Here is a 19,614-nt window from a genome sequence, read left to right on the forward strand (position 1 = left end):
GAAATATTTCTGAACTTTTCCCGTAGGATAATAAAGATACTGGTACATCGCTCCTAGGAAACTACAAATCCCAGGAGGCTGCACACACAGCACAGTCGCTACTCTCCCGCATTTCGGAACGCCGCATTACGCTTCAATCCTGGTCCGCGTCTGCGAGCCATGGCTGCGCTGCCTGCTGGGACTTATAGTCCGCTCCAGAGTCCCTTTCTCCCTTCACGCAGACTCGCGCGGCCTCGGTTCGCCCTTCGGCCCTGCAGAAGCCCAGCCCCTGCTTCAGTGCTCCCTACCCCCATCTCGTCCTGTCCCCTCGGGGGCCAACCTCCTCCGGTCACGTGGGAGCCCTGCATGCGGCGATTGGCGGAGGGGTTCAGGGGCGGGGCGCGAGGCCCTGAGAGGTTCCGTGCCCCTTGTCGGGCCGCTTGTTTGGCTGCTGCCGTCACCTCATGGCGACGCGGGTAGAGGAGGCTGCGCGGGGAAGAGGCGGCGGCGCCGAGGAGGCAGTTGAGGCCGGACGGGGCGGACGGCGACGCAGCCCGCGGCAGAAGGTCAGTGTGGGGGCTGGCCGCCTTGTTGCCCGGCCGGGGAAATGCTGGGGCTAGCTGTTGCGGGGTCCACCTCTTCACTCTCTCGGGTTACCTTTTAGCCATGGGGCGAACATCCGGCCCTCTCCGGTCCCGGGGGTGACGACAGTGGGAGCAGGTGGGCAGATGAAACCAGGATGGGTGGGGTGGGAGGTCTGATGGTTGGGGACTGGAGGCGCGCGGCGGAGGCGGGAGAGAGGGCAGGGGGCGCACCCTGGTGAGAGGGGGAAGGGGTGCTTGGCGGGGGCGCGCCAGGTGTGACAGCCACGTGCGGCCGGCGTCGCGGGGCCCCGGACACCAGGTGTTCCCTCTCCCAACCCCCGCCCTCCGCGTGCTTCCCGTGCTCCTAGCGCTGGGCACCACCGTCGAGGGGCTGCCGGGGGTCACGGACTCGCCCTCGCGCCCGGCAGGTGCGCGGGGCGCGCTGCGGGGTGCGTCCCAGCGGCGCGGGCAAGGCTGTTGCGCAGTAAGATAACGGCGCGGGATCCGGGGCTGCGCTGCGCCCCCCTTCTCCAGCGCCACTGCGCCGGCTGGCGAGCGCGGCCGCTCGGCCCCCGGGACCCAGGCCCTGGGGCCAGTGTCCCGGTGCTAAGGGCTTGGCTGCACGTGGGGCGGGCGGTGGGGAGAAGATGCTGGAGGACCTGGGTCCCGCAGACTTGGGAGGAACATCGCGGATAGCCGGTCTTCCCAATGCAGCCCTCCTTCCCCTTATATTTCTCCCCCTTTTCTTACTTTATTGACCCCCCACCCCCACCCCACCCCACCCGGTGAGCGGACAGTGGAGCGCTTCCCCTACATTGGCCTTTGGTCTCTCTTGATCTGGGAGTTGCGCTGGACCTTACTTGACTCACGTCAAGGAGTTTTCACTGTCTCCCTGGATACAGGAAAATCAAGACCTTCAGAATGGGAGAATTCTACTTGTTCTGGAGTCAGTGGGTGGAGTTCGAAAAAGATTGCACAACGAACGGGGTACAGGGTTTTCAGGGCCCAGGAAGAGAGAAGTGCAGGGAAACGGACTGGAAAGGTGGAATCTCGTCTTGTTCTTTGCCGGTGAACAGATTGAAACGTTCAACTTGTTGGACGTCCTGCTTGATCACTCGGGGCTGTTTAATGTTACTTAATTATGCATTTGAATACTCATAAAGATCACTCCTTTAGGAAATTACGAAATAATATTTTTCTAATGCGACTCGTGAACTTGAAAAAGAACAAAGGTTGGTTTTCCCTCTGTGCAGAATGTCAAGAATTAGCTTTTGGGGGCCTGTTTCTAAGGTTAGGTGTTTTCACGTCTCTGCATGAGAGTGTCACTACTTCTCAATTACCTTTCTTTCTCTTTGTACTCAAAAAGAAAGATCCAGTGCTTGCAGGACTGAAAAAGAAGCTGTGGACTGAAGTAACTCTAGGGATTCAACACTGTCACTTTGGACACCTCACTTACTCTCTGAGGGTGGGGAGCCAATCTCAGTGTTTGATTTCGTAGGTCCCCCAGAGGAGGACTCCAGTGAAAAGCCACTGTAATTGAGGACATGAGTTCCTTTTTATGCCCTTAGCAAAAGGATAAAAAGTCTGAATTAGGAACTGAGATTTAACCAACTAGCATTTTAAAGGACCAAGAAGTAATGACCCTTTGAGGCAGTACTCTGTTTGACAGCTGGATGAGAAGAGACCTGTGTGTCTGTATTGTCTCATTTTTGTTGACTTCCATCAGGCACCTTTCTTTGCTCAGGCTATTCCGGGCATCATTTTTCCTTTTGATTTCCAGTTGACTGTGACATGGAATTGAAATGCATGGTTAAACATTAGTTTTTGAATTTTAATTAAAAAAAAGAAGGATGAATATCTTGTGTTTGCAGAAGTTACTTTTAAGTTATTTCCTTAGGACCCTTCATTTTTTATTTCCTCTGGGCCAGTAGCTTGAAAACATATTCCTAATTCTAACTTAACCTCTGCCCTATTTTTTCAGGAAGCAGAAATGGTGTTTTAACTGATTGGGTTGTTTTGAAAATATTGAAGGAATTAAAGAGGACAGTGAACATTTTGTCACTTTTGGGTTACATTATGGGACTTAAAGTGAGAGACAATTGGAGATGGACTTTGTTGCTTCCTGTTTGTCTTAACCATCTTGTCATTCTTGACCTCAGGTAATTTTGCATTGTTTCATAGCTATGACTGATTGAATGGTCTCTTGAGGTACCTTTTCTGTTTTAACATTACAGTACATTTCTAAGAGTCTCTTGAATTGTCTAAAACTGTGCTGAGGTGATAGCCACTTGCTATTGTGCCTGTTGCTATTTAACTGTTAATTAAAATTAAGTAAAATTAAAAATTGCTTTCCTCAGTATACAAACCACATTCCGTGTGTTCAATAGCCAGTGTGCCTGGTGGCTGCTGTATTAGAGTAGATGTAGAATATTTCCATCATTGCACATTTCATAAAGTTCTCTTGGATGACACTGGCCTAAAAAGATGGATATTACTTTGTTAAGTATTCTAGGCATTTTTTGGAACCCCAGGTTCATTCATAGAACTTCTTAAATCCCTATGTAGAATTGGTGGGTTTTTTGTTTGTTTGTTTTTATTTTTACTAGAATTTGTTTTATAAGATTGAGTTTTCAAAAATTAATAGGCTTTTTTTTTTTTTTTTTTAGCAGTTTTAGGTTTACCAAAAATTGAATGTAAATTGCGGAGTTCACAGGGTATCCCTTTGCCCTATTATTTATATCTTGCAACATTTGTTACAGTTGATGAGTCAATATTGATAACCTTCCTACTAACTAAAGTCCATAGTTTACATTAGGGTTCATTGTTGGTGCTGTACCTTCTAAGAGTTTTGACACATGTATAATGACATATATACACCATTACAGATATCATGCTGAAGAGTTTTACTACCCTAAAACCTCTATCCCATCCTCTCTTCCCCCAAAGCACTGGCCACCACTGATCTTTTTACTGTCTCTATTCTTTTGCCATTTCTAGAATGTCTTAAGGTTGATTTTTTTCCCCCTAGATTTTTGCTTGGAGTGTTAAAAATTATTTAACTACTTTTAAACTTATTTTTAGGAGAAGGCAATGGCACCCCACTCCAGTACTCTTGCCTGGAGAATCCCATGGATGGAGGAGCCTGGTAGGCTGCAGTCCATGGGGTCGCTAAGGGTCGGACACAACTGAGCGACTTCACTTGCACTTTTTACTTTCATGCATTGGAGAAGGAAATGGCAACCCACTCCAGTGTTCTTGCCTGGAGAATCCCAGGGATGGGGGAGCCTGGTGGGCTGCCGTCTATGGGTCACACAGAGTCGGACACAACTGAAGTGACTTAGCAGCAGTAGCAGCAGCAGCAAACTTATTTTTAGGTCCCATAGGAAGGATACAGGTATATGGGATCTGTGCTCAAATTAATGAAATCTTACATTTATGTGGTGACCTGTAGTATTTATGGCATATTTGCACATACATTAACTCTGTCAGCATCACTCATGCTATGGAGAAGGCTGAGCAGCTGTCATGGTCTTCATTTATAGATGACAAATTGCTCAGCAAGGTCACGGAATTAGCTCAAGGGGTGAAGCTGAGTCTGGAACCCAATATCCTTTCATCATGTTGCTGCTTAGTCACTAAGTCTCTAAGTCTTGTCCGACTCTTTGCAACCCCATGGATCTACACTACAGTAATAAGTAGGTGGTAGTGGGCAAATGGGCTTCCCAGGTGGCTCAGTGGTAAAGAATCCGCCTGCTGTGCAGGAGACACAAATTAGATCCCTGGGTTGGGAAGATCCCTGGGTTGGGAAGATCCTCCGGAGAAGGAAATGGCAAGCCACTCTAGCATTCTTGCCTGGAAAACCCCATAGACAGAGGAGCCTGATGGGCTACAGTCCATGGGGTCACAGAGTTGGACACGACTTAGCAACTGAATAACAAACAACACTGGGCAAATAGTATGGATTTGAAGTCAAGACTCATGGCTCTTCCTGCTTATTAGCTCTGTAGCTTTATAGCCTTGAGCAGGTTTTGCAATCGTTCCAAGTCTCAATTGCATCATCTGTAAAGGGGGCTGATGCTAATCCCTAATGCATAGGACTGTTGTGAAGCATAAGCGTTGATGTGACACGTTCAACACAGTGCCAGGCATGTTCGAATTTTACTTGGTCTGGAGGGGAGTATATATGAAAGAGCAGTTTCTCTTGCTTTCAGGGTGTTATTCTGTAAATCTGTCTTGCGTGTTCTCAGCGCTCAGTCACTTCAGTCCTGTTGGACTCTTTGCCCCCCGTGCACGGTAGCCCGCCAGGCTCCTCTGTCCATGGGGTTTCCCAGGCAAGAATATTGGAGTGGGTTGCCATGCCCTCCTCCAGGGGATCTTCTCAACCCAGGGCTTGAACCCAGGTCTCCTGCATTGCAGGCAGATTCTTTACCCACTGAGCCACCTTGGAATCCCAAATCTATCTTCCAACCTTTGTATTCTTCCCTCTTCCCAGAATCTCTCTGTGATCGACTTAATGAGGAAAAATCAGGTCAGGGTGGGGCAAGAGTATGGGATAGAAAGGAACCATTTGATTATCTTGTTTTTCTCCCCATTTGCAAACTTGATGATGAATTTCCACTCTCCTAGCACAGAGATTGCTGCTGCTGCTAAGTCGCTTCAGTCGTGTCCGACTCTGTGCGACTCCATAGACTGCAGCCCACCAGGCTCCCCCGTCCCTGGGATTCTCCAGGCAAGAACACTGGAGTGGGTTGCCATTTCCTTCTCCAGTGCATGAAAGTGAAAAGTGAAAGTGAATTTGCTCAGTCATGTCCGAGCGACCCCATGGACCGCAGCTCACCAGGCTCCTCTGCCCATGGGATTTTCCAGGCAAGAGTACTGGAGTGGGGTGCCATTCAAAGTGATCTTCTGTTTACAACATTGTCATCTAATTCTATCAGCAAGCTTTGGTAAATTTTATTTTCATGGAGAAGCAAACAAGCAAAGCAGTAAAAAGGGAGACCAGACGCAGCACATACACAGACCTTTGTAGATCATAATATGTATGTCACAGTCATTTATGATGTTATGGAAGGTGTTGTGTATGTTATTTTGTGTCGTTTATATTGGTCTTGACTAGAGAAGTTTTGTTTAGGAATGTACATGCCAAATCCAGATTCTGTAAAACAGGGTGCAAGTGATTTGCCTTTGTGTGGAATGCTTCACAGGAGTCACTGTAATAGTTTTCTTTTTAGTAGATATGCTGTTCAATTTTACACTTTTCAGAGTTGTGTTTCAAAGGAAAGGAACTCACCGTTTCCTGCATTGCCCTAAGCACTTAGAATGTATTTGCATTCTAATATCTCCTTACCTCTGCAGAATAGATGGTAGCCCTGGGCGTTAAAACAAAACAACCACCAGAAAACCTTACTCTTATTAAATAACAGAGCTCAGAGTTGGTGACGTTGGCATAGAGCTGGTATATAATTGTGTAATTGATAATGCAACCGACATACTTGACTGCATGGACAGATTCTGCTTACCCAGGGAGTTTTAACCTAATATCCCAAAGAAATCCCTGTGCCTCTCCCTCCCCGCAGCTTTTGTTTGGTTCTAACGTGATTATCAGTAACTTTTAGTTATTATAATAGATGTGACAGTATTTAAAGTGTGCAAAGTGGTATACAGATTTAATATAATATTCACCACCATTGAGAATTAGCTATGTTTAGAATTTTCCCAAGCAGGGCATTTCTAGAAGAGGATAAAATAAGTCAAGTGACCCTTTAAGAGTTTGAACTTTGAGTATTTTTTTTCCCTAGTATGTTTTTATGATTCAGTCTATTTCCTAGTTAAAATTCTCTTAAATGTTCTTACTTGAAGGAAACATATAAAATCACCAGTGTTGTCTTGTTGACATAATTTTATTAACATTTATCGCTCAGGGTACTGATTTGCATTCTGTATTACATTTCCAAATCCCCAGGACAACCCTCATTACCCACCACTTCCTACTCTGTAGTCTGCCATGAATAATATTGCTAAGCTACCACTTTTTCATTTTTCTTCTTTCCCTACTCAGAACAAAGTAGAATGGTTTGATGAGGAAGATGTGCCAGTAGCTTGGAAGCATGTTTCATTTAGGATGTTTTAGATTGACATGTGGGTCATACTAAAAGTGAGAATGAAAAAAAAAAAAGTGAGAATGGGGACTTCCTGGTGGTCCAATGGCTGAAACTCCATGCTCCCAACGCAGGGGACCAGGGTTCGGGTTCGATCCCTGATCAGGGAGCTGAGCTCCCACATGCTGCAGGGAAGTTACTGCCTGCCACAGCCAAAACCCGGTGCAGCCAAATAAATAAATAAATATTTTAAAAAAAGGATGTAGGCATTTTGCATAATTTGCAAGTGCACCTTTATTCAAATATTATTTTAAACAGTTCTGTTGCATGGTAGCAATATATATTCACTGTATCTAATCTCACAGCTCTAGAAGGTAGGTCCTGTACATCTCTAGTTTATAGATCAGGAAACAGAGGTTGACCTCCCGTGGCCACACAGCAGGTAGTAAGTGGTATATTCAAAGGCCAGGCTTTTTGGGCTCCGAAGCCATTAGCCATATTCCATGTGTCTTGTGCTTTCTAAACACATTTCTTGAGGATAGTAAATAAAAATGTGCTCTTCACTGAATGTGAATAAAACTTGGTAGTAGGTAAAATGAGTAATCAGTTCAGTCGCTCAGTCGTGTCCGACTCTGCGACCCCATGAACTGCAGCACACCAGGCCTCCCTGTCCATCACCAACTCCAGGAGTTTAACCAAACTCATGTCCATTGAGTCGGTGATGCCATCCAACCATCTCATCCTCTGTCGTCCCCTTCTCCTCCTGCCCTCAATCTTTCCCAGCATCAGGGTCTTTTCAAATGAGTCAGCTCTTCGCATCAGGTGGCCAAAGCATTGGAGTTTCAGCTTCAATATCAGTCTTTCCAATGAACACCCAGGACTGATCTCCTTTAGGATGGACTGGTTGGATCTCCTTGCAGTCCAAGGGACTCTCAAGAGTCTTCTCCAACACCACAGTTCAAAAGCATCAATTCTTTGGTGCTCAGCCTTCTTTATAGTCCAACTCTCACATCCATATATGACTTCTGGAAAACCCATAGCCTTGACTAGGTGGACCTTTGTTGACAAAGTAATGTCTCTGCTTTTTAATATGCTGTGTAGGTTGGTCATAACTTTCCTTCCAAGGAGTAAAGCGTCCTTTAATTTCATGGCTGCACTCACCATCTGCAGTGATTTTGGAGCCCCCAAAAATGAAGTCAGCCACTGTTTCTGCTGTTTCCCCATCTATTTGCCATGAAGGGACAGGACCAGATGCCATGATCTTCGTTTTCTGAATGTTGAGCTTTAAGCCAACTTTTTCATTCTCCTCTTTCACTTTCATCAAGAGGCTTATTAGTTGGTCTTCACTTTCTGCCATAAGGGTGGTGTCATCTGCATATCTGAGGTTATTGATATTTCTCCCGGGAATCTTGATTCCAGCTTGTGCTTCTTCCAGCCCAGCGTTTCTCATGATGTAAAAATGAGTAATAGATTTTGCTAAATGAAAACAAATTAGGAAGGGTGGGGTTGGGTCTTTGAGGGTATAGGGAAGCTATAGTAATCCAAGAACCAGGGGAGTTGTGAGTCTTACAGCTTTTGTTTCATCCTGTTATGCCCTAAGTTGACCTTAAGATGTTTTATTTAGTAGATGTATTGCAGTGTGACTCCCCGTAAAAGCACCTCCAAGTTTAATTTGGATGAATTGAAAAGGAGAGGGTTTAGAGAGAGACCCTGCCAAAGTCTACACAATGTAGTGTTAACAAAGAGCTGATCGGGTCGGGTTAAGTCGGATAAGACAAAGAGAAGGCCAAAGGAAAAAAGAGAAGGTTTGGTGTTTCAGAGGTGCATCATGATTGGTCCACATGGAGCTGGTGAAGGATGATGTCATAAAGTCAGGACAGGGATGCTGCATTCAGGTAACTCATAAAAGGAGAGGACCATTCTACCTCTCAGGAGTCTGTGGCTTGAAGATGCTAAATGTGTGGCCCAGCCCCTGTCCCTTTGCAAAATAGATTAGGCCCAAGCACATTTCAGCGGCTTTATATATTAAAATCTCATTTCCTGATCCTTCTGCTGCTTAGATAGGTGTTTAGGCTGACATAGGTATCTCTCAGATTGCTGTTAATCGCTGAATTACACTTTTAGAGCTAGAAGTGATTTTGCAAGTCATAGAGTCCAGCAGCCTTCGTTTTAATAAAAGAAATGGCTATAGAAGTTAAATGTGAAATCGAATGCCATCATTCTTGGATTAAAAGGCAGATGATCTGCACAGTTTAAGATGTTAGCACCGACCACTATAGATAGTAACACTGACCCCTTCTTGGCTTCTTTACTAGTAGGAGAAATCAGGTGCCTGTGCCTTAACTTCAGCACTGGTTTGCCCCTCTTTTCTTCTCATTTACCTCATTAATGCCCCTGTTCTTTACATGCTGTGACAATCATTCTGGAGCCTTTTGCTGCCTAAAGTTACAAGTTGGGACAACTCCTCGGGATTTCCCTGGTAGCCCAGTGGTTAGGACTCGGCACCCTCACTTCCAGGGCCCCAGGTTCAATTCCTGGTCCAGGAGCTAAGATACCACCCTTTACGGTAATTTTGAGGATTCAGTGAAGAAGTATATCAAGTACTGTTGGAGAGGCTTCCGAATGAACTGGAACAACAAAGAAAGGCCAAGGGCAAATGGCTTATACCAAGTCTCCCTCACCCACCCATGTGGATTATAGTGTTGGTACTGTAGTGCCCTAACCAAAAGGGAAAGGGGCTGATTTGTTAGGTGTGGTCCTCCCACCCAATCCCAGGGCATGTTCCCTAGAGATGGATCTGCTTGGTTCAGGAGCTGTCTCAGACTCTGCTTTCACTGAGCTGGCCTCTCACCTCTCTGTCCCTGCTCCACCATGGCCAGGGTGGCAGTTCTCAAGCTTTTCGGTTTCAGGGCTTTATTGCATACTCAAAAATTATTGAAAACCCCAAGAAGCTTTTGTTTATGTGGGTTATATATCATAATGATTCCCATGTTTACAAATTGAAACAATTTTAAGTTATTATTCACTTAAAAAATCAACTGGCCTTGTACTAGTTATCCGTTCCTCCTGTATAACGTATTGTCCCCAAACTTAGCACCTGACACAACATTTACGATTCAGGAGTCTGAAAGTGACTTCACTGCGTCCTGTGCTTCAGGGCCTCATGGGCTGCAGTCATCTGAAGGCTTGAGTGGGCAGGATCCACTTCCAAGCTCACATTCATGTGGTGTGGGCAGGATCCAGTGCTTTGCAGGTTGGTGGACCAGGGCCTCAGTTGCTCATGAGCTGCTGGCTGGAGGCCTCCCTTGCTTCCTTGCCACCAGGGCCTTTCCTTAGGCATCTCACAGCATGGCTGTTGACTTCATTGAATGAAGCAAGACAGAGCACCAGCACAAAAGAGAAGGAAGCTGCAGTCTTTTGTCACATAACCAAAGAAGTGACAACCTCACGTTTGCCAAATTCTCTCTGCATTAGAAGCCAGGCACTAGGTCCAGCTCACACTCAAGGGGAAGGAGGAGAATTCTACAAGGTCATGAATAGTAGGAGGAAGAAACTGCATTCCACACATTAACATTATAAATAGTGTTGTTTTAAAAGTTAAAAGTAGCTTGTTTTCCAGAATAAAAATTGAGAAGAATGGCATTGCTTTACGTTTTTGCAGATTTCTTTAATGATTGGCTTAGTAGGAGATAGCTAAATTCTCAGATCTGCTTGTGCATTCCATCTGTGGAAACATGCCATTTTAGTTGAAGTGTGTGAAGACAATCTAGCCTCACACACATTTGTAGTTGGAACAGGGAGGAGTATTTTAATAGCCTTTTTAGATAATTGTGGGAATTCTTTGATACTACACCAAAACTCAGCAAGTAATAGTTCTTGAAGGTTAGTTGCCAGTGTGGGTTCTGAAATCTCATGTAACTTTTTGTACTGTTTTAAAACTATGGGTCTACTTTGCACTTTGAATGGATGTTTTTTCTCATGCATCATTTTGTGGTATCATCCATTAGTCATTTAGAAAATACTGGTTTACTGGATTGTGTTGATATTCCAAATGTTATCACACTTTTTACAATATCAAAATCACAGAATTCATCAGAAAAGTCTAAGTATTTGGAAGCTTCCAGTGGCAGATAGTTTTCAAAAATTCTGAATTTTGCTTGAAAACTCAAATTTTATCTTTGGCAACAAATACTGTCAGTTGTTTGCCTTTAAGTGACAGACTCTGTTCATATATATTGGAGAAAATATACCTGCCAAATACCCAAGTCTGAATAAACAGCGGTGAGCTGTCTTTAAAAGAAATTATTGTTAGGTAAAAGAGTAGTCATCCCCGCCCCCACCGCCAGTACATCAAGATGTAGGACAAAACCCATGACTCCTAGTGTAGTTTGGTGCTGCTGCTGCCTTGATTTATTCTAAGGAGCCAGCAGGGTTACTCATTATTGTTTCTGTACCATCAGTACAGATGTCAACACCAAAAAAGACAAATGCCATTTTAGTATTATTATGGAAATAGTTTTTTAGCTTGCAGACTCCCTGAAAGGGTCTACAGACTGTACTTGAGAACCACCGCCCTCCAGTTTTATCAGAAGTGGAGTCTGCTTTTTGTTGTTTATTCTGTCAGAAGAGAATAGGCTTATTTTTCATGGGCCTTTCCCTAAGACTTGTTGTGAGGAGTGTGGCATCCCAATTATCACTAACTCAATTGCTTTGTCTTGCTAATAGAGCAATTCAGTAATCCAAGCAACTGGAATATGTTTATATTAATTCTTGATGACCAGTATAAAGTTAGGTTTTTGAATATTTGAAATCATGATTTACCATGATTCTTTGTTCATGTGTGTGGGGTAAAATATACATAACATAAACTTGGTCATTTTTAGGCATACAGTTCATTAGCATTAAGACATTAACAGTGTTGTGCAAGCTATACCACTTTTTCATCTTTCCAAACTGAACCTCTGACTCCATTCCCTCTCCTCCTGGAAGCCACTGTTCTGTTTCCTTGCTTTATGAATTTGACTACTCCAGGTAACATGTAAGTGAAATCAGACTACATTCTTTTGTTCGACTTTTTTCATTTAACATAATGTCTTATTCAAGGTTCATCCATGTTGCAGCATGTGTCAGAATGATCTTTTTAAGGTTAAATAATATCCTAATGTCAGATGCAAGTGCACCTTGAAGATAGTGCAGGTTCTAGTCCAAACCACTGCAGTGAAGCAAATAACACAATGAGGTGAGTCAGACGAATTTTTTGGTTTCCCAGTGCGTATGGTTGTTTACTATGATTCTTTGTGCTCTGTAGTCTGTTAAGTGTGGAGTAGCATTATGTCTTAAAAAAAAATATGTACATACTTTAAATACGTTATTGTGAAAAAAACGCTAATCATCTGACAACGCAGAGTTGCCACAAACCTTCAGTTTGTAAAAAGTGCAATATCTGCAAAGCATAATAAAATCAGGTATGCCTTTACCATATTTTATTTTATTAGTTCATCCATCGATGGGCGTTTGGGTGTTCTTTATGTTTCTTAACTTTAGATGTGATTCTTTAGGACATTTCCTGTAGAAACACTACCTCCATTCCAGGCTCTGTACATGTAGGTCTCAAATCACAGCTGCTTCTTCCCTCACTTCTTACTTTGCTCCCTACTTTATCTGTATAATGAAGTAATACTGTCACTATCTTAGAATTGTAAGGCTAAACTAGTGTATTTTAAATGTCCAGCACTTAGCAAGTAATAAATGTTAGGTTTTTTTTCCTTCCTTCCTCCCTCCACTGAGAATTTAGCCTTATATACACTGTTAACCCTCTTTTGTGTATTCCAGGTATCTCAAACTGATTCTACTTGGGAAGAGTTAACTATCCATGATGAACCTTGTTTTTTAAACTGGTGAAGTGACTGGTCTAGCTGTACTTTCAAATTGAGGCCAAGTTTAAATGAGTTGTTTCAATTTTCAGAATTGTTTTAAGGAGATAAATCAGAATGGCTGCAAAAATTCATGCTTAGTAGATCCTCCCCCCCGCCCCCCCATAATCCAATTTCTTTCTATAATGTAGTGTAAAGATTTGGGGGGACAAACCCAGAGGTCTATCAAGCAGGGTGAAGGGAGAAGATGATATGAAATGACTCAAGACAAACTCCTACAGTCTTCAGACTCTGAGCCTGGGGTGTGATGGAATAGTGAAAAAATACAGTATTGCTTTTTATAATACTTCTTATAATACTGGTCATGGTGAGCGATTTAAATGTCTAGCACATAGTTTGGGAGATAACTTTATAGAAAAGTTTCCTCCATTTACTGGCTTCTGTATGAATATGTTTTTATACTCACATGTCCATCCAGGACCAAATGCTTTTTTTCCCTTAATTGCACCTTGGAGATTGGTCCTTATTGACATGGCACTGCCTTAGTCTCTTGAATAACTGCCTCCTTTTACCTTGTATGGATGACCATTATTTATTTACCCAGTTCTGTATCAGTAGACCATCTGGTTCCTGTGCATAGCAACAAGTGGTGGTGTGTTGAGTAGCCTTTGCCCTTGAGTGAGAATATCTGTGGAATAAACTTCAGTGGACTCACTGGTGAAAGTGAATGTGCATTCAGACATTCAGAAATAACTGCTAAATACCTGTGCAAAACCAATACGCTACCAAGATAGACTTCCCAGGACTATACTGGGGCAGCCTGTTTGCCCACATGAAGTTTTGTTTGTTTTAAATCATCCTTTTAAATCTGGTCAGTATTCCTTTGATTTCTATTTTCATTTGTATTTCTTTTAATTATGAATGAGGTTGAACTTCTTTTTTTTTTTCTTTTGGCCTTGCCACACAGTGTATGGGATCTTAGTTCCCTGACCAGGGATCAAACTCATGCCCCCTACAGTGGAAATGCAGAGTCTTAACCACTGGACCACCAGGGAAATCCAGGTTGAACATGTTTTCATATGTTGGGCATTTTCTTTAACTGTAATTGGATTATTCAGAAATCCTTGAAAATTGGATCTCTGAGTCATTTGAAGCCCTATGAACGTTGTCTTCTGGCTAGTCTGAAGTTTCCAATTAATATTTAGTAAATTGATTTTCCTCTTCTTTAAAAAAATAAATTAGCTTCTGAGTTTTCTGAGAAAGCGCTAGGTTGTCACAGAACACCGGGTCTGAGCTCCCTGGTCATCTAGCAAGTTCCCACCGGCTGTCTCTTTTACATATGGCGATGTGTGTGTTTTGGTGCTGTTCTTTCTTTTCGTCCCACCCTCTCCTTCCCCCACTGTGTCCACAAGTGTGTTCTCTATGTCTGCATCTCTATTCCTGCCCTGCAGATAGCTTCATCAGTACCATCTTTCTAGATTCTATATATATATGCATTAAATTGATATTTGTTTCTCTCTTTCTGACTTACTTCATTCTGTATAGTTGGCCCTAGGTTCTCACACCTCATTAAAACGGACTCAAATGCATTTCTTTTTATGGCTGTGTAATATTCGACTTCTTTATTCATCTGTGGATGGACATCTAGGCTGCTTCCATGTCCTAGCTCTTGTAAATAGTGCTGCAGTGAATGTTGGGGTACACGTGTCTCTTTGAGTTATGGTTTCCTCAAGGTATATCCCCAAGAGTGGGATTGTTGGGTCATATGGTAGTTTTATTCCTGGTTTTTTAAGGAATCTCCATAGTGGCTGTATCAATGTACATTCCCATCAACCATGCAAGAGGGTTCCCTTTTCTCCATACCCTCTCCAGCATTTATTTTTCGTAGACTTTTGGATGATGACCATTCTGACTGGTGTGTGATCATACCTCATTGTGGTTTTGATTTGCATTTCTCTGACAATTAACCATGTTGAGCATCTTTTTGTGTGCCTTTTAGCTATTTGTATGTCTTCGGAGAAATGTCTATTTAGATCTCCTGCCACTTTTCTAATTTCAAAAGTGCATGAATCTACCAACTCCATCCGTTTAAAGAAATAGTATTAAAAAAAAACACATATGAAAATGGAAGTTTTATAATAGATTTGTTTGTAAAAATTTGTATTTGGAAAAAGCCTTTCAAAATACAGGAAACTTAGGAAAGAGGTTTGTATTTTCAAAACCAAAGAAGACGTGTCTCAGCCATGCTGAGAGTGGGAAGTGCCTGGTGTCTGTGGCTTCTTTCCTCACCTTGTGGCCAGGCAGGCGTGTGCTCTGTCTTCACGTTCCTTCTTCGTAGTGGATGACTCCTAGACGAAATTATTAGAAACATGGGGTTGAAGATATTTTTAGAGATAATTTAGTTTAATCCTAAGACAAAAAAGTTTTAGGAAAACCTCTCAGTGTCTTAAATACAATCACTTGAAAGTATTTAAAGATATCTCTACCCCCAAATTAGTATTGTCTTGCCTCCCTAAATCCCAGAGTTAGTTACTGCTAAAAATTCCAGCCCTTTCCCAGTGTTTTCCTAAATTCATGCTGGTATATCTAGTATGCTAGATTTTTTTTTAAAAGATGTTTAATGTCTTAGATTTCTTTTGTAACTGCATGTTTGACTTTGAACTTGTATTTTCCAAGGCTTATGTGTGAAGGGAGGGGAGCAGTGTGATGGTGAGAACATAGGCTCTTGAGTTTGACAGACCTGGTTTTGAGTTTCCCCATCCCCTTTTACTGACCTGAAGATGATCTTGGGCAAGACTCACTGAGTCTCATTTTCCTTGTCTGGAAATAGTGAGGCCCACCTCTCAGTGGAGTGGAGAAGTAATGGGGCTTGTAAGTTCTGAAGGTTCCCATTACCTACTTGAGAAGTTTCTCAAGACTCTGGGGACCAGAGGCGAGCTCAGGATTTCTGCCAGGGGTGAGGAAATGCATCTGTGCATGCAGCCTTTTCCCCCTGCGCCTCCTGCGGCCACCCAACCCTCATGGGCAGGACCGGCCAGGACCAAGTGTCTGCACTCAGCACGTGCCTGGTGCTGGCCGAAGGCATTCAAGCTGGTTTGAGCAGATGGTACTTGAAATAATTAGGAAGCGAATGTGGGTGTTAGCTTTTTTGTTTTTCCTTCAGACTGGTCTTAGTAAAAGAACAGCCATCATTAAAAACATTGAAACAAAATAAGCCAAAGAAATATGGTTCTTTAACTTCAACAATATTTGAAGGAGCAGAAGTGAAAGTTGTTGTGGGTGGGTTTTTTTAGTTTTTATTTATTTACTTGTCTTTGCCATGTCTGTTAGTTGCATAATGCAGGATCTTTAGTTGCTACAGGCAAACTCTTAGTTGTGGCATGTGGAATCTAGTCCCCTGACCAGGGCTTGAACCCGGGGCCCCCTGCATTGGGAGCGTGGAGTCTTAGGCATTGGACCACCAGGGGAGTCCCAGGTGAAAGTTTTAAACTTTTATTATTATTATTATTGGGCCATGCCATGTGGCCCAGGACATCTTAGTTCCCCGACCAGGGATTGAACCCAAGCTCTCAGCAATGAAAGTGTAGGTCCTAACCATTGGACCGCAGGGAATTCCCAAAACCATCTGTTTCTAGATGTATTTCCTCCCAGTGCTTTCTACGTGTGTATGTATATATACATAATACATGGTACATGCTGTTTTGTAATTTCTTTTTATATGTAAACTTTGGGAGCATCTCTCCCCATTGTTAAATAGACTGCTGTATTTACTAGAAGGTCAGGCAGGGCGTGGATGTTTGTACAGTAGACATAGGCTCGTCAGAAAGCAGTATGTTGCTGTGGTTAAGAGCATGGACTCAAGTTAGATGGCCAGGGTTCAGATCTTTGCCCTGCAATTTACTATGACCTTTGGCAGGATGAAATGGTGACCCACTCCAGTATTCTTGCTTGGAGAATCCCATGGACGGAGGAGCCTGGTGGGCTACAGTCCACAGGGTTGCAAAGGGTCAGACACCACTGAGTGACTTCACTTTCACTTTCACTTTGGCAGGATACTTAACATTACCATGCCACAGTTTGCGGATGTGTAAAGCAGAGATAATAATGGTAACTGTCTCAGCATAGTTGTGAGGATTAAATTAGGGAGTACAGAAAGTGCATACCATAGTGCCTGGCAGTAGTATTTGCTGAATAAGTGTTAGCTGTTGCTGCTCCTAGCAAAGATGTCCAGAATGGTTGTCAGAAAGGGCAGAGTAGGCTGTGTGATATAGAATTCTGTGCTTAAGGAGATGAAGACTGAGAAATCATTTACAATTTAAATGAACTTATTGGCCCTAAGAATTTGCTTCATATCAAATGGTCCAGTGCAGAACCTCAAGTAGGAAAAGTTGGGGCCTGCTGTATCAAGAGTACTTGTAGACTGTTAATAATCAAGATAATCAAGCTGGAACTGGACTTATTCATAAACCAAAGATTTTATAGAGCCAGAGTGTCTTTCATTAGCAAATGTTAAGAATAAATCAAAATTAATTGTACAGGAGAGAATGGAAATGTAATACTGTCTTGCTTCTAATGACAAAATAATAATAGTGATATTTTCTCAAACTAGTGTGGTAGCACTTAGACACTTCCCATGGTTTGTTTTCAGCAGCCATTTGACCCCTGTGTTTTCCACTTCGTTGGTACTTGAGCACCTTTTATACATAAGCTGCCATTATCTAGGAGCATGTACATACCAAATAAGTGATAACATAATATGTGTGACAGGAGTTTAGAGGTGAAAGGAGTATCTGGAAAGACAAAAAAGTAGTGTTAACTAAAAATAGGGAATGATGAAATAATATTAGAAGGATAACATGAGATGTAATGGCTGTGCACTATACAGATTAATTTAATATCCTTATTTATGCTCGGTGCCACCAGCTGTTAATTTGAGTTAGTTGAACATTTTGGCCTTTCTAAACTGTCTTTTTTTTTTTTTTCTGTCTATGGTAGTCATAATTGACCTATATGCTTTTAATCTGAATTCCAGAGTAACTTTTAGTTAAATTTCCTATGACATTTTGAAATAGGTTGATGAATATACTGTGAGTTTTCTCCAAAATTGGGAGAATGAAGGACAGCAATAAGAGAAAATATTTGCAAATCATACATATGATAGGAGACTTGTATCTAGGTGTGTATAAAGAACTCTTATAACTCAATTATAAAATAACAAATAACCCAAATTAAAAAATGGGCAAAGGAGCTGGATAAATGTTTTTCCAGAGGAGGTATACAAATGGTGAATAAGCACATGAAAAGGTTCTCAACATCACTAGTCATTAGGTGAGATACTGTCACACCAAATACCATGGCTGTAATCAAAACGACGGACAATAACAAGTATTGATGAAGATGTGGAGAAATTGGAACCCTCACCCTAAACAGAAATATTTTCCTCTGGGGAGAGAGATTACACTTGTATTGCTTTTCTGATCCCTGTTTAATATGTAAATTGCAGCTTTCAAAATAAACCTTATTGAGGTAAAACATACATTCAGAAAAGTATACACATTGTAAAAGCTTAGCCTTAACGAATTTTTGCAAAGTGAACATCTGTGTTACTCCATCTAGCTGTTACTGAGCACCTCAGAAGCCCCTGCACTCAGTGGTCAACACTGCCTTGATTTCCAGCACCAATGATTGGCTTTCCTGTTTGGGAACTCTATATGTAAATGGTTTCCTGTAGCATGTTTTCTGTGAGACTCATCCCTATTGCTGCATCTAGCAGTACTTGGTTCTCTTTGGTGGATGGTATGAACACACTACAATGCAGCCATTCTTCTGTTGATAGAAATTTGGGTTGATTTCATTTGGGGGCAATTACAAATAGTACAGCTTTTAAGATTCTTGGCCTTTGGCTGCACATCTGTACATACTAGGGTAAAATCCTTGGGGTAGAATTAACTGAGTTGGAAGGTAGCCATATTGCGAAAGAGGTTTTAAAACTGGCTGCACCAGTTGATTCTTGCAAAAGCAGAGTTCTTGATTTATCAACATTCAACTATAAAAGATAAGAATTTAGTTCCTATAACCTCTCAATTCCCTGCTACTTTGATACTTTAAATTATCTTCTTTAAAAATTATCTTCATTTCTTCACTTGAATACTATTGAATAATTTGAAATAGGAAATCTCTGTTCTCTTAACTTATGTAATGCAGCTTTTGTCCACTTGTGATAAGAGAAAGGTATTAGCCACCTCCCCATCAGTTAATGTTCTTCAGAAAAGGAAGAGGCCGTCTTTTATGCAGAGAGGAAATGTACAGAATTTAAATTTGTGCCCCGTCACATGACCAAGTAGTGTTAAAAAGGAGAAAACCACCACCTCCCCCATGAGTAAATGGGTTGGCCAGGATGATAGAAGAGAAAGTAAGTTTAAAGTACTGGTGGAGAATAAAGTATTAGAATGAAGCCTGCTCTCCCATGCCTGCTGTCTGTTAGAGCAGGGGGAGCTGCTTAACACCTAATTCTCACAATGTCTGTGACTTTGAAGAGAGCAAGGTATTCACTTTCTCATTTAGTAGTCCAGTGTGGGTGTTCTTGGTTAGAAGGGTGGCTTTATGTGTGTGGGCTTAGGGGCCCGAGCTGCTTTCATCCTATGGCTCTGCCGTCTCTTAGGGTCTTGGAGATCTCTGTCCAGCCAGAGTGGGAAGGAGATGGGGGAGAAAGAATGTGTGCTTCTCAGAAGAAAAGTTTTGTTGCAGAAGGCAAAGTCATTCCTCTGGCTCACGTTTTATTGATGGGAACTTCGCATGAGAGTCATGCGAAAGGGGCTATGAAATGACGGCCATTCTGAGCGCTCGACCAGCAGTCCTGGCTCTGCAGGATTTTGGAGGCGCCTGGGTTACTGCTGGACAGTCAGTGAGCCGTCTCTACTGTACGTGTCCTAGAGGCTAAGACCTGAGAAAAGAACATTCATTAACTTGGGATAATTTCATGTCTTTTAAGGTACTAATTATTTTAAGTGGTGAATTTTTATAAGGAAGTAAGTTTATTTTGTGTGTGTGAAATAAGTTTAGATGTACAACTAAATGGCA

At 42.5% G+C, this 19,614-nt stretch overlaps 1 protein-coding gene across 1 annotated transcript in view; it reads left to right on the forward strand.

Moving 5' to 3' along the window:
* The first annotated feature begins 326 nt into the window (after positions 1–326).
* The window catches only part of TXLNG (taxilin gamma), a 44,874-nt gene continuing 25,586 nt past the window's right edge, over positions 327–19,614 (forward strand). Inside the window, exon 1 of the mRNA XM_006041176.4 lies at positions 327–545. Coding sequence (XP_006041238.3) covers positions 444–545 — 102 coding nt within the window. The 5' untranslated portion in view covers positions 327–443. The remainder of the gene's footprint in view (positions 546–19,614) is intronic.

The sequence above is a fragment of the Bubalus bubalis genome, chromosome X (assembly GCF_019923935.1).
Source record: "Bubalus bubalis isolate 160015118507 breed Murrah chromosome X, NDDB_SH_1, whole genome shotgun sequence".
In the NCBI taxonomy this organism is placed as follows: domain Eukaryota; kingdom Metazoa; phylum Chordata; class Mammalia; order Artiodactyla; family Bovidae; genus Bubalus; species Bubalus bubalis.